This window comes from Azolla caroliniana, unplaced genomic scaffold (genome assembly GCF_043228905.1).
Source record: "Azolla caroliniana isolate FFs.n. ecotype wild unplaced genomic scaffold, voAzoCaro1.0.p SCAF_10, whole genome shotgun sequence".
In the NCBI taxonomy this organism is placed as follows: Eukaryota; Viridiplantae; Streptophyta; class Polypodiopsida; order Salviniales; family Salviniaceae; genus Azolla; species Azolla caroliniana.
The window spans coordinates 4,274,032-4,300,507 of record NW_028230445.1 but is presented as its reverse complement, the minus strand read 5'-3'; the positions used below and the strand labels follow the sequence as shown (position 1 = coordinate 4,300,507).

The 26,476-nt window shown below is 36.7% G+C and overlaps 2 protein-coding genes across 5 annotated transcripts; both read left to right on the top strand.

The window, feature by feature from the left end:
* Positions 1-212: 212 nt before the first annotated feature.
* On the top strand, positions 213-10,995 carry LOC147858761 (TOM1-like protein 9). Of its 2 annotated transcripts, none has more exons than XM_087325917.1 (10): positions 213-338; positions 506-728; positions 1,621-1,699; positions 2,784-2,882; positions 3,601-3,714; positions 3,869-4,032; positions 6,690-6,771; positions 8,390-8,475; positions 8,812-8,994; positions 9,516-10,995. In XM_087325917.1, the coding sequence occupies exons 2-10, from the start codon at positions 631-633 to the stop codon at positions 10,771-10,773; spliced, it is 2,163 nt and encodes a 720-aa protein (XP_087182043.1). In that variant the 5' UTR covers positions 213-338; positions 506-630; the 3' UTR covers positions 10,774-10,995. The 2 variants fall into 2 exon arrangements, with proteins under 2 accessions (XP_087182043.1, XP_087182044.1); XM_087325918.1 differs by lacking the exon at positions 213-338 and having other exon boundaries at positions 518-728; positions 3,869-3,911; positions 3,999-4,032.
* A 4,907-nt stretch (positions 10,996-15,902) lies between these two features.
* Positions 15,903-20,624, top strand: LOC147858760 (hydroxyproline O-galactosyltransferase GALT3-like). Of its 3 annotated transcripts, none has more exons than XM_087326099.1 (7): positions 15,903-17,178; positions 17,696-17,925; positions 18,157-18,435; positions 18,876-19,004; positions 19,105-19,284; positions 19,850-19,957; positions 20,032-20,624. In XM_087326099.1, the coding sequence occupies exons 1-7, from the start codon at positions 16,140-16,142 to the stop codon at positions 20,242-20,244; spliced, it is 2,178 nt and encodes a 725-aa protein (XP_087182225.1). In that variant the 5' UTR covers positions 15,903-16,139; the 3' UTR covers positions 20,245-20,624. The 3 variants fall into 3 exon arrangements, with proteins under 3 accessions (XP_087182225.1, XP_087182226.1, XP_087182227.1); XM_087326100.1 differs by having other exon boundaries at positions 19,105-19,268; positions 20,032-20,171; XM_087326101.1 differs by lacking the exon at positions 18,157-18,435.
* The last annotated feature ends 5,852 nt before the right edge of the window (positions 20,625-26,476 follow it).

Here is a 26,476-nt window from a genome sequence, read left to right as displayed (position 1 = left end):
TAAATAAATAAATAAATAAATAAATAAATAAATAAATAAATAAATAAATAAATAAATAAATAAATAAATAAATAAATAAATAAATAAATAAATAAATAAATAAATAAATAAATAAATAAACAAACAAATAACTAAAATATTAATTAATGAATTAATTTGTCATACATCTGTCTGTGTGTCACTGTCTGTCTGCCTGCTTGACTGCGTGTCCTGCGAATCGCGATGGAGGCGGCTCTTCGATCGTCAGTTCTTTCCTTCCTGCCCTGCATGATCGATCGATTCTTCTCTTCCAGCTCGCCACGAATCTCCTCCTGCATCTCTTCTCCTCTCTGAAACAGGTATGCCTAAACAGTTTGCGTTTCCTCTTGCTGTTGTCATGCCTTTGTTATTTGATCCGTTCCTTTCTTCTTCTTCTTCTTCTTTCGATCCTCGGATCTGTTCTATCTCTTCTTTTTTTTCCGTTTAGTTCCTTCATCTCCTCCTCTTCTTTTGTTCTTTTCCGCAGGGCTGGACCTGACCTTTTATGCTTCGTGCTCCATCCTTGCATGAAACTCACAACACATAGTTTCCCTTCGATCTTCTTATATTTATGGTCTCTCTCTTTTGAGAAAAAGAAGAAGGAAAAACGCCATGGCTAATCTCGTGCATAGAGCGACTAGTGATATGCTAAGTGGTCCAGACTGGGCCATGAACATGGAGCTTTGTAACCTTATCAATAACGATCCCGGGTACCACATCTGATTCGAATTTGATCTCCTTTCTCCATATTTGTATTTAATTTGATGCATAAAGTTGCACAATTCCATTGAAAAAAAGAGAACACTTCTATTCATCTACTATATTCTGTGCCATACCGAGTTTAAGGCTTACGTCCGCATTGAGATATTGCAGACACGAATTTTCAAACTTCACTTGTTTTTTGTCTATGGAAACTTCGAGAATTTCTGCATCATGCAGCAGAACAATTTTGAAAGAATACCACATTTTTTATGAGAGAGTATCTCCTGGTTCACGTATATAGCATTTTTGATAATTCACCTGTTTTTTTCGCAAAATTTTCGACATAATGCTTTCAAGAGTACTTTACATTTCTGCAAGATAGAAGATTGTCAGTAACTCACGTAGTTAACATATTTCTAACTTCACCTGCTTCTTGGATGCATCATGTAGCATGATGTCTCTGAAAGAGTGCTTTATTTATCCATTAGAGTAAAAAAGGTCATTTTTTGATACTCTCTTTGCCCTTCACTGGGTCGAAGTATCGAGTCCTTCAAGGAAGACATACATCGAGGAGACATATCACAATATCATATGCATTAGGAAGGTCACATCAATAACATACTTCAATCTTCATAATCGTTTGTTCCATCAATTATATTTCTTGCTTCTTTGCACTATGGAACATGGGGAAATTACCACTCTTTGATGCATTATGTAACATGATGCTTTTGAATGGTTTTTAATTTATCTAAAAAAATGAAGAAAATTTGTTAACTTTTGGATACCCCCTTTGCATCATACTCAGTTTGAAGGATGCTGTACTTCACTATTCACATTTACTTACTATTCTTCTTTTCAATTAGAAAATTCATTTCCAATGTGTATGTCGTTTATAAGCAGGCTTGCAAAGCACTCTATTAAAGCTGTTAAGAAACGGATGGCAAACAAGAATCCGAAAATTCAAGTTTTGACTCTCATGGTACAGCATCATGGGAACCTCATCAGAAAATTGTACATCTCACATGTTTATAAAGTTAATTCTGTAATTGCAGGGAAGTAATTAAAGACAGTCTTCTTAATTTGATCTATTTTTAACAAAAAGAAGAAGAGCTCTTACTGAACATTCTTAATCAGTCATTTCAGTGTCTCTAGTTTTCTTCATTCTTCTTAGAGCTATCCCTTTCATTGGTGTAGGTGTGAATTTTTACATTTTATGTGAAAGTTGCAGAGGCAAGGTTTTAATAGATTGGGAAAACTTGTTTTTCTAATAGAAAAAGAAAAAAATGAGCATAAGAAACAGAAAATTCCCTAAAGATGCTTACATAATAATCAAACCACATAAGACTAGCTAAGATGTGCTTTATTAATAAATATGAAACTGGATATGTGAAAACTAATTAGGTTTTCTGCTCAAGTCTGTACTCATTTCAGAATTTGCAAAATGAAAGCAAAGAAAGATAGAATTACATGATGCCTTTTGTAAAGCATTTTCTTCGAATGTATGCATTTATGTATGCCCATGTTATTTATGAACGAATGCATGTATATATGAATGAATGTATTTATGTTTGTATATTATTTATGATTGAAGGCTCATGTCTGCTCATGTTTTTTTCAAAAGACAACTTTAATGTTTAAATACATTAGAACAAAACTTGGTATATGAGACTTGAAATCAAATGAACCCATTGATTAATCTTACTGTGGTAAAGTGGTTAAATGCATTGCATGGTTTTAGCAGTTATATGTTTATCAAAATATAAGGAATGATAGCTTCATTTGTTAGTTACAGTGTAAAAGATGTGATGTTAACACAAGATGATATGACTGTTCTTGAACTTATTGGTGGTATGCCAACCCTGGCCATCGTTTTTTGATGTAGAGATAAGGCTTTAATGAACCAGCAAAACACAGATAAACAATATAATGGGTAAAGCTGGAATGACGTCGTGTTTCTCTCTGTCATAATAAAAGGACTCACTTATGAGTGCAATGGTTGGGTCAGCTGTTGGATCCTGTTATGCTGCACAGTTAGCCAATTAAACGTTTTTTGTCTTTTGCAGCTTCTAGAGACTATGGTGAAACATTGTGGTGATGCTATCCATCATCAAGTTGTTATAAGGGATATTTTGAATGACATGGTGAAAATAGTAAAAAAGAATGTAAGTCGTCCGAGGTACATTTTTAGATGTGTTTTTATTGATTGATATGTCCTACTATTTCATGGGTATATTGTATTAGTTCTACTTTTTCTTTCACTTATTGTAGAAACTTCTAGTTTGTTGTAGACAATGCTTTCTTGTGGTGTATAATTTAGGCCCCCGTGAACCCAAAGCTTTCCCTGACTCTATTTCTATTCAGAGATACAATAATATTATTGTTTTTTTGAGAAGTATGCTGAGTTAATTAGCATTTTGATGGGAAATGACTTGAACAGGTTCAACATTTCAATCCAATTAAAATTACTTAATTTCGAAGACCTTGTTTATGATCATTACATTTTTGAGATAGAAGCCTGCATGGTCAATGTTATTATCAGGGAAGAACTTTGCTGATGGCCCAAATTGTTGGTTAAAACATAAACATCAATAAGCAGGATTACAAATGCTTTTTTGTTCTCTAAATCCAAGAAATACTTATAGAACATTGTGATTAATTTCTATCGAGCTTCCAAGAACATGAAGGCTTAGTACTTGGAAAAATTTCAGTTTACATGCTACGTTAGAGTTTTTCAGTAACTTGTGAATCAGTGTGTGGAGATTCTAATTGATTTTGGAACTAATAGTAGACTGCAAATGGTATATCTTTTATGAAAAAAATCTCAGTGCTTTTGTGGCTCTGTTACTGGTCTACTAAGAGCCTATATATTCTCTTTTGCAGAAAGATAGCCAAGTAAGAGAGAAAATCCTCCTGATTTTAGATTCGTGGCAAGAGGTGTTTGGTGGACCAAATGGAAGATATCCGCAATACTTTGTTGCATATAATGAATTGCGGGTATGTGGCTAGTTATTTTATCAACATAATACATAACATTATGCAGAAATACTCATACTGAGTGTTTCGTTTATCTTCATGTGTTGGTTTTTTGGTTAATGGAGAATTCATGTGCATTGTAACTATTTTTGTGCATTTTTTGACAAACTTACAGCGTTCAGGCATCATATTCCCTAGGAGAACTGATACTGCAAATACAAATTTGACACCACCTCAAATACACCCTATTGTACCAAATAATACTTCCCCACAACGCTCACCAATCAATACAACTCCAGGGTCAGATATCTCTAGGTCATCTGACTTGCCTGTTTTAAGGTAAAATATCAGGTCTTATCACACTGACAGCTGTCTGATTAACCTCATATTGGTTTCTCTGCTCTGCATTGCATAGTATGTAAGTTTTATTTGAATTGTAAAGTATTTTGTTTCTTGGATTTTATTCTGACATAGTTAATGAAATGATGATAGGATGATATTTAAAACCTAATGCAGACTGTAAAATTGGTTTGCTATGAAAAATTCATTATCTTCATAAAAGAACATTAACTTTTATTAAAATATCAGTGACTTTTGTGTTAAACTAAGTTTCAATGTCCAAAACATCTAGCCTTATCATCTACAACAGTGAACAACGCCACAAGTAGACCACCTATTCATCAAGTCTTGCATATAATAGATTATTTATTGTCACCTAACTTGTGTGAGCGAGTCCTAGGAAGCGTTAAGGCTCTTTGAGAGCCAAGGCTCATGGGGGTAGGAAATAAGATGCGGTTGGATACGTTCTAGCATTTTTGCCTTGTATTGGGGCCAACATTGAGGGTTAAACATTTGCAATGTAATGTTCCAATTTTGACATTTTCAGATCTTGCCACTGCATCCTTACTGCTTCTAGTGATGATCTATCCTCAACAATCACATACTTCATAGCATCACTGAGAGCTCCATTAGATCTTGTTTCTATTCCCTGTCTTTTAAACCATTTTCATATTTTCAAGGATCCTGCCAGATGAGAGGATTTTGCTCTTATTAGTTTTTTGTACCTTGCATCCTATGTATCGAGCCTGTTTTGGCAATCTGTGATCAGGCATATTGTTGAAATTTGTGTATATTTGTATAATCTTTGCATGGCTAGTGGCTCCATGGGTCGAGCACATGTTTTTAATATCATCCTTGGTGCTTCTAGTGATGATCTATCCCCAATGATCACATACATCATAACATCACCTGAGAGCTCCAGTAGGTCTTGTTTCTATTCCCCATCTTTTAAATCATTTTCATATTGTCAAGGACCCTCCAGATGAGAGGATTTTGCACTTATTAGTTTTTTGTACCTTGCATCCTATATATCAAGCCTGTTTTGGGAATCTGTGATCAGGTATATTCTTGATTTTTGTGATATATTTGTATAATCTTTGCATGGGTAGCAGTTCCATGGGCTGAGCACATGTTTCTAATAGTGTGACCATAGCATGTTATTCAATGCTATGGCTAGCACCACTGTAGCATTCAATCTCACTTCCGAACTTCGAGTATCACGTTGGTCGGATTGATTATCTACGTGAAATCTAGACTCATAGCATACATACCACCTATTTGTCAAAGGGACATGAATAGCAAGATATTTGAAGCTTTGCACCAGTGTTATTGCCCTCATATATAAAAGTAGGTAATGTCTTTGTTGTATTGCCTTTATGGCCATATTTTTTTTGTTTTGTTCATGTTAACAGTTAGCTCACTGATTTGACAGAATGTTTCCAATAAATCAAGTATACGTCGCATATCATCCAAAGTATATGAAAATAATGCAACATCATTGGCATATAGGAGTATAAAAATAAGCGATTGCATGAGTTTTGGGCCATCGAATCCTTCTTCTTTTGCAGCCTTATTTTACTATTTCTTCTAGTTTATCGATGCATAGACCAAATGAGTGTGGGAGAGAGTGGATACCCTTGGTTGATCCCCATGTTGCCCAAGGAGTGCTTCTAGAAACCACTATCCATGGTCAATTGGCATCTAACTTGCTCATACTCCATTGACATTCTGATCTCTATCATTCTTTTGCCGTTGTACAATGTCAAAGGCTTTCTTGAAGCCCACAAAACAACAATATAGTGTTTTCCCTAGAAATCAAACATTTTTCCATAATTACTCTTAGTTATAACCAAGTGATCAACAATGGAATGTTTTGGTCTAAAGCTTGATTGATCATGTGCTCATTTTCGTTCTTTCTTGAATTTGATAATATTGTCTCTTCTTTCTCCTCCCCATTCTTCGATATTGACACAATGTCAGGACTTTTTATTTTTATCTTTGCGAACATCAACATTTTGAGATGAGCCTCACATTCTTCATAGAACCAAGCATTGCATGGGAAGCTAAGCATTTGTTGGTTCTCATATTCCATTACATTGCATGGTGGGCAGAAGCCTTACTTGAAGATGCAATGGTATCTCCCTCTTATTTCATAATAAACCATACGATGACAAACATAGTGCTCTTCAGATTCCACTCTCTGATGACACAATTGGCAATTTCTTTCTTCTATAGGTATTCTGGCATATCTGCCTACCGCAATCTCCAACTGATGTGAAGAAGTTCGCAGCTGCCCTATCACACTGTGCGGTACATAGGATAGATATATGTCCATATAAGAGTGTCTGATGATGAATCCATCCTGCATCGGAATCCATCTTGTGATGGGTGTAAAAAGTCTTATAGTGGGCTTCTTCCTACCAAGACATGTAATGGGGCTGATGCATGTTTTTATGTTTTCCAAGTTGGTAATATCAGTTTGGATCACTATATTCTCTTCCACTTTGGTCATGTCTAGATGTGGAAAATCCAAGCTATATTGGAAGGGGGCTGACTGATGCTTATGTCACTCGAATCACTATTGCATTTCAGCATTTTTTTTATATGTATTTCTGGTATGTGTTAATGCAAAAATTTGATCTTTCAACTGTCTTTAGCTTGGCAGATATACACAATGCTCGGAGTGGGATGGAAGTGCTTGCAGAGATGTTGAATGCAATAGATCCTAAAAATCAGCAGGTACTGTGCTGATGAAATAGTAGAAATAGTTTGGTTTCTGATTGCTTATTCTAACTCACCTGTCTCTATGCATATCTTTTGTTAATATGCTATAATTTAGTTTTGAGGTCTTATGTCAAAATTGAATGGGAGAATCTTCAACATTAAAAATGCTCTAGACTTTCCTGATGTGTGTGCTGGAAACACCTCTTATCTTTTACGCATTCACAAATTCTTAAATCATTGCTTGAGCATTCATTTAATGAGGGACCTCAACTTTAAAATCATTCTAGACTGTCATATATGTGTGCTGGAAACCCACTTATCTTTTATGTATTCATAACTTCCTAATAATTTCTAAAGCTATTGATTTGCCTGTTGGGTTTTATTGATTTGTTAGTAGCAGGTTGATATGTACTAGGTTAACTGAAGGAAATCCTTTAGCTTTGAGAGACTGTGGTTTTGGGTTCAATATGAGTAATGCGGATATTTGATTTAATTGTTAGTAGCTGATTGTTTTGTACAAGGTTAACTGAAGGAAATCCTTTAGCTTTGAGAGAATGTGTTTTTCAGGTTCAATATGAGTAATACTTAGTTTTTGAGTTTAAACTATCTGAGTGATTGTATGAGTTGAAATGTTCTACAAGTTACCATCAGATGGACTGGGCAAGATTTTCTAATGAGTTGAAGACATTGAATACCCACCATTAGTAAGAAATCATCAAAAGAAAATAGGTTGGCTTGTTGCGTGCAATGCCACGGCTCACAGAGGGGAGTTTGAGACTACCAAACTTGCATATCATTAGTGAAGGCAATGTTTAGTAAGAAAGAAAGAAAGATATATTAATGTCTTTTAAGAGGCCAAAATGGCCTAAAAGACCAAACAAGAGATTACATCTTAAGTGTTGTCTCGTCTTTGAGAACAACAAATCAAAATAAAATAAAATAACTATTACTCAGTAAATATAAAAGTAAATAAAATAAAAAGAGACCTGGGAATCTGGTTTTCGGCACATGTGAGATTCTCAAGTTAGATATATTATAACTTTTGTCTTCAAAAGATCTCTAGCATAGGTCGATCCAGAATGGAGAGGTCTCTGAAGTAAGGAAATTTTAAAAATAAAATAGGTTCAATTGTTGCTCATAATACCACACCTCACACGGGAGTTTCCCCAGTCTAGAATCTAGGTATTACAACGAGTTAAATTTCCTTGTATATCAATATAAAATTATGAATACATAAATATTTGTATCCATGTATAATACATATTTTCCTGTATGAGGTGTCATGGCAAAAGGATCACTTCTTGAAGAAAGAGGGTTTTGAAAATTATGGAGACTACCCTTACATTTGGTTCTCTTTTTCCCATCAATGTCCAATCATAGCTTAGGTTTTAGGGTAATTGTTTGAAATCCATCTTCATCTTTAGATACACTTCTGTTTCCATGTCATTGCTTTCTCTACTAACTGGAGCACTAATGCCTATGAAAATGTATTCTATCCTTGTGGTTTTTGTACAACTGTGAAGTAATTTGCACTTCAAAAGCCTCATGCAATCTACTTTGACTTTGATATTAGAAATTGGTAGAAATTTATTTCGTGTTTGTAATGGTGTTTGATTGGTTAATGCTGTACTAGGCTCTTCGAGATGAAGTAATTGTGGAGCTTGTAGAACAATGTCGGACTGCTGAGAAACGATTGATGCAGCTTGTAAATTCAACAGTGTAAGTTTTTGCTTATCTTATTAAATCAACTCTTGCTTTTGTGCTTTCTTTTGTAAGCTTTAAAACTAGTAACTATATATGGTTCATTGTCTGGTTTAATACATTTTTACTAAACTTACATAATAAAGGTGATGCCAATCTGAAGTAGACAGAAAACACCATATTGTTTTCATGCTTGGGGAAACTTCCTGCAGATGCATTGTGTAACTCTCATAACCGATGATTTCTCTTGGAAATTTCATTGAGTTAATTAAGCAGTTTAGGTTTGGAATGAAAATTCATACAAGAAAGTTGAAAGTTTCTTTGTGCTCATGATGTGGGGTTCTTTGATGACAGCAATGAAGAACTACTACGACAAGGCTTAGCTTTAAATGATGATTTGAAAAAGGTACTTGTAAAACTTGATACCATTGAATCAGGCGTTCATCTGCCACAGGAACCTGCTACAGCACCGCCCCTTCTGGTCGATAATCTGGCACAAGATGATTCGGATAATCTGCTATCACAACTTACACACAGGTAAAAAAGTTTTGTTAGCCATTAAATGTGACCATGGTGTATGATTGTCTTGGAGGATTTGAATAATAAAAAGACAGCTTCTAGATTTGCAAGGTGGTTGAAGGTGGGAGTAGTACATGCTATTTGGATGCACATCCATAACGTCTATTTTGTGGCGTAGTTTTTATTTTATTTTTATAACTTTCAGGCAGAAACTCAAAAAATACCTTAACATTTTTCTTTATTTTCCCAAATATCTCCTGTTTCCCTAAGTACTGTAGGTCAACTCCCCAAAAGAGCAAGTGTGTATTCTATTTAAACAGTAAGGTGTACTGTCAATCATACCCTTTTCTCAATTATATGGTGATATCGAGCAATTGTATGGTCGTGGCATTCCCTTTTTCGCTCTATTGGGGGCTGAACAAGGGTGTTAGGGAAGTAATGAAGACTTGGGCAATTTGGGGAAATAAAAAACAAGTATTTTTTAGAGTAGTAAATTTTATGTGTATCAGATAAAAATTTGAGAAATTCCACTTCTGCAGATCTTTGAAGATGAAGTCAACTTCTGTTTCTCAGATGGGTTTACCAACATCTCATCAACAGCTGAACAAGACATCTTTTGGAAGTCCAAGCGCACCAACTATGGATCTTTTAAGTGGTGATATGTTCCAGGGTAAAGCCAATTCCCCTCTGATAGTTTCTTCCAGTGTGCAGAAATCACTGGATTCTGTGTCGTTAATTTCTTATGAAGGGGAAACAAATGCCCCCAGCAATTTGGAATTCCAAACCGGACAGGGTGTCTCTCCTCCTGTCATCCATGACCTCCACCAGGAAACTGATGTTATTTACATGCAACAGAATGGAGGATCTCAGAGTCAGTTTGGTAGTTTGTCAGGGCAGACAAATAACACTAATGTTTTGCTTTGGGCACCACCACCATCATCTGGAATTTCTCTAGGTTCATATCAAACTGTTAATCCAAATGGCTCTACATTTGGTAATGAACAGACCACCGTTAATCCAGGCAGCTCTGCATTGAGTCCACAGCAATCAGCTTTAACTTATGGTGGCTGTCCACCAAGTGGTTCTTCATTAAGTTCACAACAAGCAGCTTTAATTTATAACGGTAGTTTATCAAGTGGTTCTTCATTAAGTGCACAACAAGGTACCATGATGTATGGTACAAATAAAATATTTCCTCATCCATCTGGGTCATTTCTAAGTCAACAAGAAACTATCCACTTTGGTGCTGAACAGACTTACCCATATGGAACTCCACAATCATCTAATGTATCGCAACCTAATTTTCCTTCTGTAAAAGAGTTATCAAACATGTCATCACAGCCTCCATCTTTTCAAGGGTACATGTTTCCTCTTCAGTTGCAACAACCACACATGCCATCTCAATCTCAACAGGAACAAAGTTCAAGTCCAGGTTCATATGCATATAATCAAGGCATGATGGATTCAAAACCTATTAGCCACTCTTTACCTCCTGCACCATGGAGCACTGAAAATGTGACAAATTCACAGAACTTGGACTTCAATGGAAATTCTGTTGTATTGCCACAAGATCAACAACAGTTGCAGTTCCAATATGCTGGCATATCTGGACAAGTGCAAAGCGTTTCATTGCAAAGACCTCATGGTTTTTATCCAGCACCTCAACTGACAGAATACACTTCAGGGGCTGATGATTACACTATGTTTCGGACACACGGTATCCCAAAGAAGGAAGTGAAAAATGATGTTTTGTTTAAGGATCTGGTTGATCTCTCCAAGGGAAAAAAGCAAAGTTGATCAATTAAACGGCGAGGATGAATTAGGAATTGCATCTCTGAAGTCTGTTGGTATGTCAGATTTGTCATGTTGACATCACATGCCATGTTGTACATCATTATTGTGAAAACTAGTAGAATCGGATAAGGAACTCTCATTAGGGAATTAATTTTTGATGTACTTGGTGGATGTGAATGTAAATGATTGTAGACTATAATAAGCAACAAGCAATCAGCATTGTTTTATCTGTGAAACATACATGTTGTGCAGAGCACACATTGCGTAAGCAAAACATTACTAAACAAAAAAGGAAGAAAACTAATGGGAAGGTAACGTCAGATTTAAGTTTTGAACTAAGCTACTAAGAGGCTCTACAATTAGACAAAAGTTTTCTTGTATAAAAGAGTATTACTTCCACGACAGAAATGAAGGAAAATGAAGCTAGATATATCTTTTCATCCTCTGTTCTTCTATATAGTATTAGAGCTTTCAACAAAGGAAGCTTCTTGTAATTGTTGAAAGCTGCTTTTGTAGCATGTGACTTTCATTGCTGAAAGCCTCCATTTGCATAGCTATATAGAATTCTGCCTTCATCACCAATTCAGTTTTTTCAGATGTGGTAGCTTTCACTGTCTACTCTTATTGACGAAGGCTTCACTGTTAAGTCACCTTTGTTTAGAATATGTAGCCAAATCCTTTCTGTTTTATATTGCCATCCTAGTTGTCCTCAGATTTCATAGCTTTCACTGTCTACTCTTATTGGTTAAGCCTTTGCTTGAGCCACCTTTGTTTAGGATGTATAGTCAAGCCCTTTCTGTTTTTTATCTTGCCATCCTAGTTGTCCTCAGACTTCATAGACCTGTAACATTCAGCCCTTCGTTCCAAGTTCCTCTTAGCAAGTTACACATTTATTTGACATATTTAAATCTAATAGTATCCCTATGATGCAATCTATTGAGACTACTACATGTCAAATTGGTTGAAGAGATCTAGGAAAACTACAAGTCGCTATACTATTCAAAGGCTTGAGCTGCAGCCTAGTGTATTAGATAAGGGCTAGAACCTTGCTTGAAAAAACATGGTAGTTGAGTTGTAACTAAATATGTGAATGAACTAAAGGGCTTGTGGCAAGAACTTGACGATCATAGACATGACATGAAAATAGAATGTGAATGATGTGACCATCTTCAAGGAGCTTACAAAATATGATTAATTTAGGAATTTGATTTTAGTATTAGCAAGGAATTAGATTCAGTATGAATGTAGATATTGGTTAAGGAAGCATTACACTATTTAATGAAGTCATATAACCTAATGTTTGAGTCATAATCAATCAATGAGTCAACCATGACAAACAAAGATGGGAGGAACACAAGGAAAACATATTTTGTAGATACTAAAAGAAATCATGACACACACGACACTATGGCAAAACATTAACATTCATTTCTTATGGGGACAATAAGTAGAAAACCTAGTGAATCCTATATAACACCTATGTAACAAAATGAAGAATAGTCACCAAAAACAAGAACCCAACCACGGGAACACAAACGGAATCCTACAAGGTACAAGTGCATTATGCATGGAGGTGAATTTCCCATTTCCATTGGATAGAGGTCTAATATGCACACCATATAACTCACAACCACTACCGATAGATATTCTCACACAATGATGGAGACATCCAACGTTCCAAATATTTTACATACAAGTGGGTAATGTCAACTTTCAAGTATTTATCCAATTGCTTGAGTGGGACGTAACTAAATTGTTACTGAATAGAAAAGTAGAGAAAAGGATAGATAACATTATCTTGGAGATTTGAAATAAGCAACTAGTAGTTTTCATTTTTAGACAATGTTTTCTTGCACAAAACAGGACCACTCCCAACACAAAAATAAAGAGAAAACAAGCTTAGATATTGTGAAAGGGTTCACTAGTTTTAACAACCCTAAATAAGGCATAGTATTTCCGATCTAAAATATTGGCCATAGGCCAAATGTATGTAAGAAACATGGCCATATTGTAATTTGTGGGGAGCTACCCTTTTATTTTTACCAAAAAAGAATATACTCCTTTAGTTAAAATATACACAAACTCGATCCCTTTCTCGGGTCGGCCGAGCCAAGACTATCCTATCCTACAAAGAGATCTCGCTTATTTATCTTACACTTTCACATATGGCTCTAGCCATCCTTTCATGCACATCACCTACTTCACTATCCCACATGCCATGTCTTTCATGCCCCTTGATCATCTAATGGGAGGGGGGAACAACCATTTGGGTACTTCATACTTCCATAGTACATCCATTCCATTTGATGCGGCCATTGGTGTAGTACACCATCGCTTTTGAAAATTCAGCCTCATTAGTTTTGCACATCATTAGTACCATCAATCCGCTCATATATGAGCTCTTAGTGTAGTTATTAGTGTGTGCCAGATTAGTGGGAGCTACCCTTTATTAGATAAGATTGACAAATGGCCAATGGGATTGAAATGTGAAAGGGATCCTTTAGTTTTTTTTCAACTTATATAAAAGGGTAAAAGCTCTTGTGCATATGATACCTCGGGTATTTCTTCCTAACTAATGGGTAGCATTTTTTTTGTTGAAAAAAAGGGCAAAAGCTCTATTGTAAAAAATGGTGTTCTGGTGCCCCAACTTTGGGACTACCTTTTGGTACTCATTCTCTCTTTTGGATTCACTAAGTGTCATTTTCGACAATGTAGCTTTTCCATACTAGTTAATAGAGAGATACATGTTTATTTATTTACTATCTATTTATTTGGGAAGCCTCATTTGTTTCTTATGTAGTAAATATATATCAATTAAGACATCCATATTATTTAGTTTGCATAGTGATTAGTTGTACAACTAAATTGTGTAACTAATTGTAGTTTGATTCAATAAACTTTGAGGATTCCATAATTGTGTGAAGTGGAGAGGTATGCGCTTTCGTGTGTTGAAGAATGATGTGACTTTGACATTAGGCAATGAAGTCCTCCAATCCCACAACTAACCACAGTGATGAAGAACACTCCTCAGGACTTGGTAGTGAACATTAAAACTACAATACTCTAAGGTTTAAGTAGTGTTGCCCCCTACGGGGAAATGTGCTTTAAATATATATTTTGATCCTCTAGTGTTCCACATAACATACATAGATGTATTCGTGTGTTTGTAAATTGTATCCCCAACTATTCAAGTTCTTATTAGATGCATAATTGATTATAAGTTTGTATAGATATTCTAAACAAGGGTAATTAGATGCATAATTTGTTGATATTGGTTCCTTTTTTTCTACAAGGTTCCTCAAGGTTATCCAAGCATATATCGGAAGTTTTGAAAACAAGCATAGTGTTTTAAATTGTGATTATCTTTAGGTAATCCTCCTCCACTGAGTTTTTAAACCATGCTTTGTAAAAAACAGATTCTCATTGTTTGGGAATCTAGCTTTCATAAAATGAAGACACAAGGTAAGCAAGCAACTTTAAGGCAAGGTTCTAAATATGAGGCCTTGACATGAGTGTTTAGTTAAATAATAATCAATCCATCGATATCATCTGTAGAGATTGTCAAGGCTAAGATGTCGATGACATTACCACACATCAATCTCTACTTTGGTATGAAGTTTAACTAAGCACTAACATTAATTTATTATTTTAATGGTGATCAATGTGAGATTGAAAGTGAAACCACCTTTGCTCCACCACAAAAGTTCTTCCCCTTATCAAAAGACAAACTTCATTTCATTTGTTGTATATCATGAACGTCGCAAAATTTCCCACTTTCTTGCATATGGTTTCAAGACCTATGTGTTTAAATCCAAATTACATGTCATATTTGTGTATCAACCTATTCGTGCTTTCATGAATCCTAAGAGTTCAACATTATTTTTTGGAGAAGAAGAAGAACAAGAAGAACAAGAAGAACAAGAAGAAGAAGAGTTCAACATTACATTAAAGTTCTTTCTCATGAGATCATAAATCAATGGTCAAGCCACAAGGATGTTGATGTGTGGCTCTTTACATCTCCTTTTTATATGATAGTCTAGTGTTAATGGTCTGGCTACTTGGTTTCAATATACATACCAGATTCCTTTCACTAAACAATGTTGAATTGGTGTGTGTCATGAGAGATTTGTTGTGGACTTACATACACAATTCAATGTGTTTTGTTTGCTACTCTTGAACTCTCATGCTATCTCTCATGTCTTTCTGTGTGTGAAATCAATAAATACTATATATATATCTATATCTGGGCATGCAAATGCCTAATAATAGCATAAAGTCTAGTAATAGCATAACTTTAGTTGGTAAGAGATTCCATAGACCATTTCCAAGCAAGACTCAATGACTTGATTGACTGAATGAATTGAACTGATACCCCCCCCTCCCCCTTCTCCCTTATCTCTATCTCTCTCTTTTTGAGGTGCCATGAAAATTCTACCCTTATGGCTTGGTCATCTGGCTTTCTTGTCAGATGTGAGAAAAAACAGAGGGATGCTCTGAAAGTGAAAGCTGAAATGAACCAACCCCTTTCTTTCTTTCTTTCTTTGTAAAGAAATTATCCAAATAATGTATATTGCCCACACACATGTATATATATATATATATGTATATATGCATATGATATATCTCTATATAGATAGGTAGATTATATATATATATGGACATTGGAAACTAAAAGCCATAGCTTTGTGTCATATTATACGCACATTCACATAGGTATAGATGCATATGCATATGCCTATACATTACCAAATTGCAGCTAAAAGCCATAGCTTTGTGCCAGATTATACAGACACACCCACACATGTCACACACCTTACCAGATTGAAGCTGCAGACCATAAAGTTTGTGCTAGATCACACACCTACAAATTGCTAATATGTATGTATGTATGTATATGTATGTGTAATGCATGCATGCATACAGTAACATTCCCAGTGCAAATTTCAGTCAAAGCAGTGATTGAATCCCCCTTTTTCTTCAATACAAACCAGAGGCCCTGGTTAGATTTTGACTGAATCTTAAAAGGGAAAGGAAGGTGGGGTGGGATGGGATGCATATAGATAGTATAACTTTAAGAAGCCATTATTTGCAAGCTTCACAAATTCTGTCTCCAATACCATAATAATTCCTGCACCAAACCCTAAAAAAGCCTCACAAATTCTGTCTCCAATACCATAATAATTCCTACACCAAACCCTAAAAAAGCCTCACAAATTCTGTCTCCAATACCATAATAATTCCTACACCAAACCCTAAAAAAGCCTCACAAATTCTGTCTCCAATACCATAATAATTCCTACACCAAACCCTAAAAAAGCCTCGCAAATTCTGTCTCCAATTCCATAATAATTCCTGCACCAAACCCTAAAATGAAATGGAAGGGATGGTTTGATTGCTTCCCAGTGTTTCAGATGAAGAAATGGCTTGGTGTTCTCCTCATACTGTTCGTGTTCACAGTTGTTATCTCCTTCAATCTCTTCCAAGGCCCCCTCTCATCATATCACACCACTTTGCTTGAAGCTCATGGCTCCATGCCCTTGAATCTCTTCTTCTTCCCCAGGAGCTCACAAATTGATCTTATGCTGCCATATCCACATGCAGAGAGTTATCTCAGAGACAGAGCTGCAGCGGCTTCTGAAGCAACCAGGTGGATCCATTTGGTTCGCTCAGAGATGATGGTGAGGCAAGGATTACCATCATCAACAAACACATCGCCATCTTCATCACCATCATTATCACCATCGCCACGAGACAACGAAGAAGAAGAAGAAGAAGAAGAAAGGTCCAGTTCTGCCCTCTCTCTGTGGAAGTATATGGCGCCTGTTCTCTCTCGCCCTGATTGCTTTCCCAAAGCAAAGCAAGCCATGAAAGAGGCCGAAAAGTACTGGCTAGAGTTCATGGAAGAGCAGAGGCAGCAGCGAGGGAAGAAGAAAAAGGGCCATGGACACTCCGCCGATGATAACGATGCAAGAAAGGCAATGGAGATGAAGAAGTGCCCTTCCTCTGTATGCTCAATGCTCAATCAGAGTGGCACAAGAAGCCATGGGAGGATGGAAGATCTACAGATACCATGTGGATTGGTAGTGGATTCTTCCATCACAATTGTGGCCATTGCAGGGGGAGATGGTGGTTTTGCGATTGATCTTCTGGGAGATGGTGGAGACATGGATCATCATCATCATCAAGAAGAAGAAGAAGAAGAAGAAGAAGAAGAAGAAGAAGCTCCCATCATTCTGCACTTCAATGTGACATTGCAGGGACACCATAGCCACCACCATCATGGCCCCATGATCATCCAGAACACATGGACAAGTGATCATGGTTGGGGAGCAGATGAACAAAGATGTCCACCACCATCATCATCATCATCACCATCACCACATCAACCCTCTACTAATCTGAGGAAAGGTAAAGCATCATACCACAATAAGAAATTTCAAACACACACTACACACACATGTCCACCATCACCATCACCATCACCATCACCATCACCATCATCCCTCAACTAATCTGAGAAAAGGTAAGCATCATACCACAAGAAGAAGCTTCAAACACACAAACACACGCTACACATACATTACACACATATGTCCACCATCACCATCACCATCACCATCACCATCACCACATCACCCCTCTACTAATCTGAGCATACACACACACACATGCCCACATATGTATCACAAGAAGTTATCTTCACACACATGCCCACATATGTATCACAAGAAGTTATCTTGAGATTTTTCGCACCGTGCAAAATATGTCTGATCTTAGTATCACAATTTTTCCGGCCCCATTTGCACCCGATCGATCATCCAAAGCGCACACACGCACACATGCACACATGCATCTCTTTTAGGTTTTAGCCGTGTTGTTCTAAGTTTTTGTCCGTTGTTTCTCCTTTGGGTCTTTCATGCAGCAGTGGATGATATGGAACCTTGTAATGGTAAGATTGTCGGGCTCGCGCAGGAAGTTGGGGACAATGTTGTGACGAGAGCCGGGACACGCAAATTGCCGAGTAGAAGTAGTAATACAAAGGAGCGGTTCCCGTTCGTAGAGGGCTCGCCTTTTGCCGCAACTTTGTGGGTGGGATGGGAAGGATTCCACATGACCATCAATGGGAAACATATCACTTCCTATGCATACAGGCAGGTATACTCTGAGGAACTCTCTTTTGTAGTTAAATCTACCCACATACATCCCTAAGTAAGTTTCCGAAGATTTACCAACGTGCCCTTGTCCTAGTGGAACAAATGAATGCATGCATGCCATTCAAGTTCAAGTCGGGACGATTGAATGAGGATGCTTAAACTTTCTTGATATCCACTAACATACCCCATACCCCTCCCTTAGAGTTCTCATTATTGTTTCTCTTGGGTTCAGAACTTGAAACCATCGTTGGTTACGAGAGTGAGATTGAAAGGAAGTGTAACACCAACCTCGATCTTGTCCACTGGCCTTCCGACTTCGGAGGACATCTCTCAAGTTGGCTTAGAGCTACTCAAAGCACCTAGGTTGCCCCACAAGAAAATGAATGAGCTCTTCATTGGTGTGTTTTCGACTGCCAATAATTTCGATAGGCGGATGGCGGTTCGACGATCGTGGATGCAATATGAAGTTGTACGCTCTGGGAAGGTCACCGTGCGTTTTTTTGTTGGGCAGGTACCAACGTTTTTGTTCTAGTTAACAGGAATTGGCAATGGCTCGACTCAAGCCTAAACCGAACCGTCAAACCGTTTAAAAATGGTTTGGTGGTTCGGTTTGGTTCGGGTTAGGCTTGAGCTCGGTTTGGGATTGCTCAAACCAGTTACCAAGCCGGTTATGGCTTAATTGGCTTAGCCAAACCGGTTAATCTAAACCGGTTTAGGAACCGGTTCGGTTCAGGTTTGGAAACCCCCAAACTGGTTTAGGCTTAACTAGTTTGGTTTGGACAAGGCAAAACAGGTTAAGCCAAAACCGAACCGTTGCCGATTCGTACTAGTTAACACACCTGTAAAGTTTAGTCTTGACACACCGTGTCTTTAGTTTTCTAATCTTAGTTCTAGAGAGAGATGGAGAGACATTTGTTGATTGAATGGGATATTTTTAACTAATCTTTGTAGCACTCGAACAAACAAGTAAACGATGAGATTTGGAGAGAAGCATTGAGATATGGGGACATTCAACTCATGCCATTTGTTGACTACTACGAATTGATTACACTTAAGACCATCGCCATATGCATTTTTGGGGTACGATTCCTAGTGTCATTTCCATGATGAAGAATTCTCCGTTATGAGTAAGTGTTTTTTTTTTCATTGACCCATTTCTTCAAACACACTTGTGTTTCAGGTTGAGAAAATGCGTCCAAATTATATTATGAAAACCGACGATGACACCTTTGTGAGAGTTGATGAAGTGCTTAGAGGTTTGAGAAACACAAGAAAGAGCAAAGGGCTTCTATATGGTTCAATAGAATACAACAACCAACCACGCCGAGACCCTACAGATAAATGGTATATAAGTACAGATGTAAGAAAAGCCGCCATCTTCATTCATGTGAATTTTAAGAGTCTATTAGATTTTCGAGTTGAACACATTTACATGATTTAATTCTAAATGTTGATAGAATGCTTATAGAGTAACTAGAGAAGGAATTTGCTAATCGAGGACATATATGATATACCTTTTATTCATCTCTAGGGGGGATAAGAATGTGAAAAAGGGATAAGATAACAACTAGATAGGGGAGTTAATGAGTGAAAGTTTACGTTGATCATAGGGTAAAAACCGGAAACATTTCCTTAAAAATTTATTTCAATTTGCACATGTATGTATGCATACACATGTTTGGATTTACAATGATTTTAGGGTATCCATTAGAAACACTCCATTCAATGTTCTCTCGATAATTAGTTCATTCATAATCCCCAAACATTGTAACTCTTCAAGGTCAAACCATCAAGACTACTTACCATGATTCCTCGTGTTCTTTGAAACATCATTATTCATCACTACACAAAGGTGTAAAAGAATATAAAGAGATCAAATTTACATTAGAGGTTTACATTTTGTAACTATAGTGTTATTGCTACAGGAATGGCCCGACCCTTCTTACCCGCCATGGGCTATGGGTCCAGGATATATTATTTCGGCAGATATAGCTCGATTTGTTGTAGACTCTCATTATAGACAGAGACTAAAGGTACCTAAACTTCAAATTCTATCCTTTGAAGAGAAATCCAACGTTCCTTTTATTTAACTTTGTATTTTATGTAGTTATTCAAGCTAGAGGATGTCTCAATGGGAATTTGGATTCAAGCATACAAGAAGCAAAATAATGAAGTATATTATGTAAGTGATAAAAAGTTCAACAACTTAGGATGTAGTGAAGGTTATATTACAGCGCACTATCAAAAGCCCAAACAAATGGCTTGCTTATGGAACAAACTTCAAGAACAATTAGGGCCTATTTGTTGCAATGAGAGATGATGTGAGTATGGGAAACAATAATGGAATCTATCCATTGCATGGAGCATACCCAAGAAATGAAATGGTAATGCTACAACCATTGCACGAGTCCTAACCAATAGATTACCTATGTTCGAAGGTCGTTGAGAGAAGATACAATGACTTAGGAGTATATCACAATTGTTTGAGGTTAATGTGGATGCATATCTATGAAGATGTGACATGTATATATAGACACACATAATGCAACATGAAATCTATAACCACATTTGTCCTGAAACTTCACTTGAAGTGCAAACATCTACCTATACTTTTTACGGAAGACATGGAATAAAATACAAATATGTACAGAAAATTTAAGGTTGAATGCATATAGGCAGTTTCAAAAGTTTAGTTTTACTTTTGGGGGGGGCAGGTGGCGGGGGGTCGAGAGAGAGAGAGAGAGATAGAAATATATATTAACGTCTTCTAAGACCAACTAATTCCCCACAATTAGTTGGTGTTCACTACATATATTTTTATATTCATGGGCATCTCTAGAGAATGTTTGTGTGATGAAAAGCTTGAGAGATTGAATTGGGTCACAAATTGAGTTTTTATGGTAGTGTTCCTTTGGTTTTGTCTCTATCCATACTTTGTTGTTGAGGAAGAGCATCGATTATTATTATTATTATTATTATTATTTATTTTTTTTAAAAATATCCTGTCATTAGTATAGTCATTTTACAAGATTCAAAGTTCTATGTAATTGGGGGGGGGGAACAACCATTTCGGAGGTTGATAATGCCAATAAGGAGTACCACAGTTGGCTGTCATGAATGGAGAAGGTTTCCATATAGTGATAAACTCATGCCGTTGAGCAATCTTAGCATCAGAGTCACCAATAATACCATCCCATTGTCCCTTCAAAGTATGCACTATGTCTAACCAAATATTTGAGACCAATTCGGCCGGTGGTGTTTTCAGTTGTTGGAAAATAAGAGAGCACCTAGTCTTCCAAATATGATATATAGTGGTACTACTCAATATCTCCCATACTGGTTGGACTTCCTTTCGTATTCCTGTAAACTGTAGTGACAACAATGGTACTTTATGTACTCTTCCAAAATTAGTGCAAAATCCATGGTCCATTGATTCGTTATCATAATGAAATACATCACGGACAAGAGATGTCCAAACCACCATACCCCAAGTGAAAACCAACAGGGAGAAATAATTAGCAAAAATTCTAAGGAGACGTTGCCATATCAATTGAGACTCAATACATTCCCATAAGCAATGTTTTTGAGTTTCCATTTGTAAACGACATCGTGCGCAAGTAGACTCTACTCCCATCCTATGTAGCCATGTGCCAACTGGCAAGGCTCGATGTACAAGCAACCACTGTACATGCAATATTTGGTGTGGCTGTTTTCTAGCCCATAACACTACCCAAAAATTTGCCAGGAATTGGGGAGTAATACCTTGTTGATTCCAAAATTGAAAAGCAGCCGGTGTCACATCTCGTATATCTGAAAGCACATGTCTTCCTAACTGTACAGAATATTGGAAAAAATTAAATTTGTTACCCGTAAAAGGGTCTGTCCACTGATAATCCATTGGGTCCCATTCTAATCTGAAAACCGGTATTTTAGCCAACACGGCATCGATTATTATTTGTTCGTAGGGTTCTTTTGATTGTTTAATTTTTTGACATTATGATTCTTCTATGTAAACGAAATGATGAAAAAGTGAACGACATTTTACGTCAACCTAACACGTGTTGTGGTGTTATTAAAAGATTTTTTACAATTAAAGTGAGCATATGTAAAAAAAAATCTTTCTTGACTTTTAACTTTTCTCGCAAGAAGCATTCAAACAACACTATGTATCCACTCATATGTACTCATGTAGCACATAAAAATTTGAATATTCTTCAATGACCAAAACCATCTGAACACCGTTTCTATCATACTACCAAGAAGTCTTCATTACAAGTTAGATCTGTTATATTGGAGATCAATGTACTATGTTTATTTCTTGCATATGTAATCATTTACACCACGGCTCCTTGCCTTTCAAATCCAACCATTTAGCGCGTTTATTTTCCACCTACAAATTTCCTTTCCAAGAATATGTCAACAAATTTCCTTTCCAAGGATTATTTTTCCACCGAGATATTTGATTGACACTATTTGCATTACATTTTTTGACATGGATATGTCACCAAAAAAATGCATGTAATTTGCTCCTTTAACTAGGATATGTCATGTTCAAAATGTTGTAATAATTTAAAATTTGTAGCATTCATGCATGCATTTTAGTTACATGGGTAAAATCCATCAGCAATTTTGTAGGTAGAATTTAGAACCACTTTGTTAGTATAATCATTTCAAAGTTATCAATACATCATTTTTTGTAGTTATTTCAAAGAGATAATATTACTTCTTCTTTCTATTAAACCCATTGCATTAGACTTGAATGACCATTGACAACCATAAGCTTGTAAAGCATGACATTTATAACTACATCATCACATATGAACATCCTTCATTTTAATTCCCAGCACATTATTACTACCGTATTTATTTTAAATAAGCATACTATATCTTGTATCCACATACTTTTTCAAATGTGTAAATGTTTCATACCTTTGTATCAAGTTCTCCACTCTCATAAAGTCCTTTTTCCATGAACACATAAAGCATACAAGCATTTATAATATTTCATGAGCATTTAAACTTGCATGGAGTGTTTTGAGAATTTGACATCTATATTCTCAAGTGTTTCGGCATTCCTTGAGATAAAAAGTATGCATGACCAAATTTACTTTTAACACTTTCTTGTGTAGACATCGTACATACCAAATGATAATAGTTAGTTGTGACAATGTCATTATATTCAACATGAGTATAAAAGGATTGAGCCATTGGATACATGGAAAATAAAATGAAGTGATGAGGCAAAAGAGATATGTATAGTATGCAAAGTGCTTAGGCTTGGTTATAGCACAATTCACTACAAAGAGGGATGTGTCTCATGTCTTGAGCCAACAAATACATATAAAACTTTTCTCTACTTGCATGGTATCCTCCCACTTGAACTAATCACAACTACTTCTTAGGCTGCTCATGTCTTAGGGTCTTCATGAAGAGAGAAGCATAGTTCTCCTATAATGGAGAATATTCTAATATGACCTTTCATATGAGGGGCACTGAATCTCAATATGTCTAGTTTGCCTATATGACATATTACTTGTGTTTGCAAAACAACTTTGGTTGTCACATCTACCTGTGTTGCTCACCTTCTCATTAGAAATGAGTTTTTGTATGAGGTGATATTGAATTCCAATATGTTTAATCAGCCCATACAACATATAATCTATGATAGGAATGCGACTTTGGGTGTTGGTTTTCCATCAATCAACATCTAGATTTTTACCAAAAACTTTCTTAACTATACTACTTCATGGCATGCAGGGCATGGCAAATTATACTCGATTTTCATCGAAGATAATGAACATTCAACTGCTTCTTGGTATTTCATGAAAATATTTGAAACCCAAGAGTCAAACATAGTTTATAAGTTGGCCTCTTGTTCTTTGGATCCCTCCTAGTTGGAATCACAACACTCGAATTACTTTGTCCTTTGGTCATGAAGGATGTCATATTTGATTATACCCTTTATGTATCTAAGAGTATGCATCCTAGCTTGCCAATGTCCCTTCTTTGGATTTGTTGTGAATTGTGCCAACACTCTTACCACATAGGTTACGTTTGGACTCATGTTGTAGAAATATAGGATCCCGTCCTCTCCTAGCCTTCAACTAGGGATTGATATTTTTCTAATCTATCCAACCTTCATCTCCTAATCTTCAACAACTTTAAGTTGATCTCCATTAGTGTGGAAGTTGACTTACAGTCCTCCGTCTTGAACACTTTGAGAAGTGTGTATCTCTAGGTGTTTACTCTGAGCACATCTATACTTGATCAAGATTTGTACTCCCTAGTTGAGGTCGTTGATCATGCACAACTATCCACATTGTTGTTGGAAAGACAGGCAAAAGAAGTTGTAAACTCATAGTTAGTTCAAGTGAATTGCTTCAAAGCTCATAACAAGATTAAATAACTAAGAAACAATCACTCAACTATGACGGTCTCTAACCAGTGATTTGCTACTTAAAGAAAATTTAAATCCAAGTAGGAGTTAGAAAACCTCTTTTTATTAATCACAAACCTTTTTTTATTAATCACTTAATCCTTGATACAAGAATAAGACAAAAGGTGAAGAGAAGATTCTATGTTGCAAAGAAAAACACAAAAGTAAATTTTATACTCCCATCAACAGTTATATCAAACTTAGCTTATAATACCCTTCAACAACATGTGTGGTGTCCCTAGGTTGCCCCAACTAGGACACAGTCCCAATCTGAGTTGGAACCCACCAATGGGGCCAACCCTAGTCCCAAAGAAGGCACCATCTTGGGTTGGACAACCTAGTTCCAAGGGGACCACCCAACTTCTAGTCCCAACAACCATATTTGGCCTATATAACGACGATCCACTCCTTCGTAACCATTCCCATTATTTTCATTCTCTCCTATTCTTTCATTCTCATCATCCTAGTTTTAAGGAGTGTGCAACCATTTTGCTATCTCTCTTATTTGTTGGTTTTGGCGAGTTGTCCCTACTTAGTCCCGACTTGTTACAATCGACAACGGTTCGGTATGGCTCGGTTTGAGAGGGTCCAAACCGAACCGTTAAATTTTTTTGAAACCTAAACCAAACCAAACCATTAAACCGTAAAAACCGCAGTTTTGTGGTTCGGTTTTGGTTTTCAACATAGGTCAAAATTTTAATTTTTTAAAATTTATAATATTTCATTTTTAAATTTTTTTAAGATGTTCCTAAAATGTGAGAATAAGGTCTAAAAATGAAAATATTATTTAAAAACAATTTAAATTTTTTTTTACAATTTAAAATAAAAATAAAAATAAAAAAACCGTTAAACCGTTTAAACCGCGGTTTTTTATTGTTGAAACCGAACCGAACCGTTGTCGTGAAGATTCATAGCCATAGTGAGAAAACCGGGCCTATTGGGAATATCGGCGGGTTGTGGCGTGAGCACTCACCCATGTATAACTGTGTAAGATAATGGGGTGCCTTTATGGCGCCGAATAGGAGTCAAGTTGGGACAGAGAATGCCATGTAATAAGGGACATGTCTCAAAGGGACGTCTCCAATGTGTTCGATGGGGTGAGGAGTGTCGTCACTAGTTTCGACGACCCCCTGTCAGGGATAGTACTAGAGGCAGGGAGAATTAGTACTAAAGATAGAGGGGAAGAATGAGGATTAGTACTAAGAAGGGAAAAAGTGTGTGAGAGTCACGAGAGGGGGAGAGAAGGAGCGAGGGAGGGGGAGAGAGAGTAGAGAGAGTGAATGATGACAACAAGAAGTATATTATATGAAGAAGGATACAAGAACAGCTAGGAGGCTTAAGACTGGCGTTGAACCGAATTGGTTCTGAATAATGCCATGTGCCTCTATTTATAGTATTGTTAGTAGTATTCCTGAAGTTTCTAGAATGTTCTAGAGTAATCTGGAATATACATGAATTTGCTATAGTGAAATAATAAATGAAAATAGTATTTTTCGTATTACAATGCATAGTTTAATGGTAAGGGTTTAACCCATGTAACATAAGGACATAGGTCCAAATCCTTTTGGAGCCATGCCATGCCATATCATGACACCCCCGGATGTTCCAGCTTCTCAAGATAAGAGAACCATTCTTCATGGTTTGTCATGTGGTTCGATGCGCCGGAATCCACATACCACACCTCCTTTGGTTTCGAGGTGCTCACCGCCATCGAGTTGGCTTTGTACTTCATGACGAAGGCAAGGCCTGTTCCGGCTCACCTTGAGCCTTTAGCATAATGCGATTGTTGCCGCCTTTCTCCATCGGCATGACTTGATTCAACTTTGTCCAAATCCGATTTCTTCTTCCAACACTCACTCTCTTTGTGGCCCTTTCGGCCACAATATCAGCAGTCCGTATTGGTTTTTCTGTGTCAGTTCCCAACACCATTCTAACTCCCCTTGCTTGTGGAGGGTTCACTCTTGTCGACACTTCCTCTATGCCTTTGTGTAAACGTAAGTGTTTGCGGAAGCGTAAAACAGAGAACAACACAGAGAGAGAGAGAGAGAGAGAGAGAGAGAGAGAGAGAGAAAGAGAGAGAGAGAGAGAACGTAATTTCCAAAATTATATAAAGACT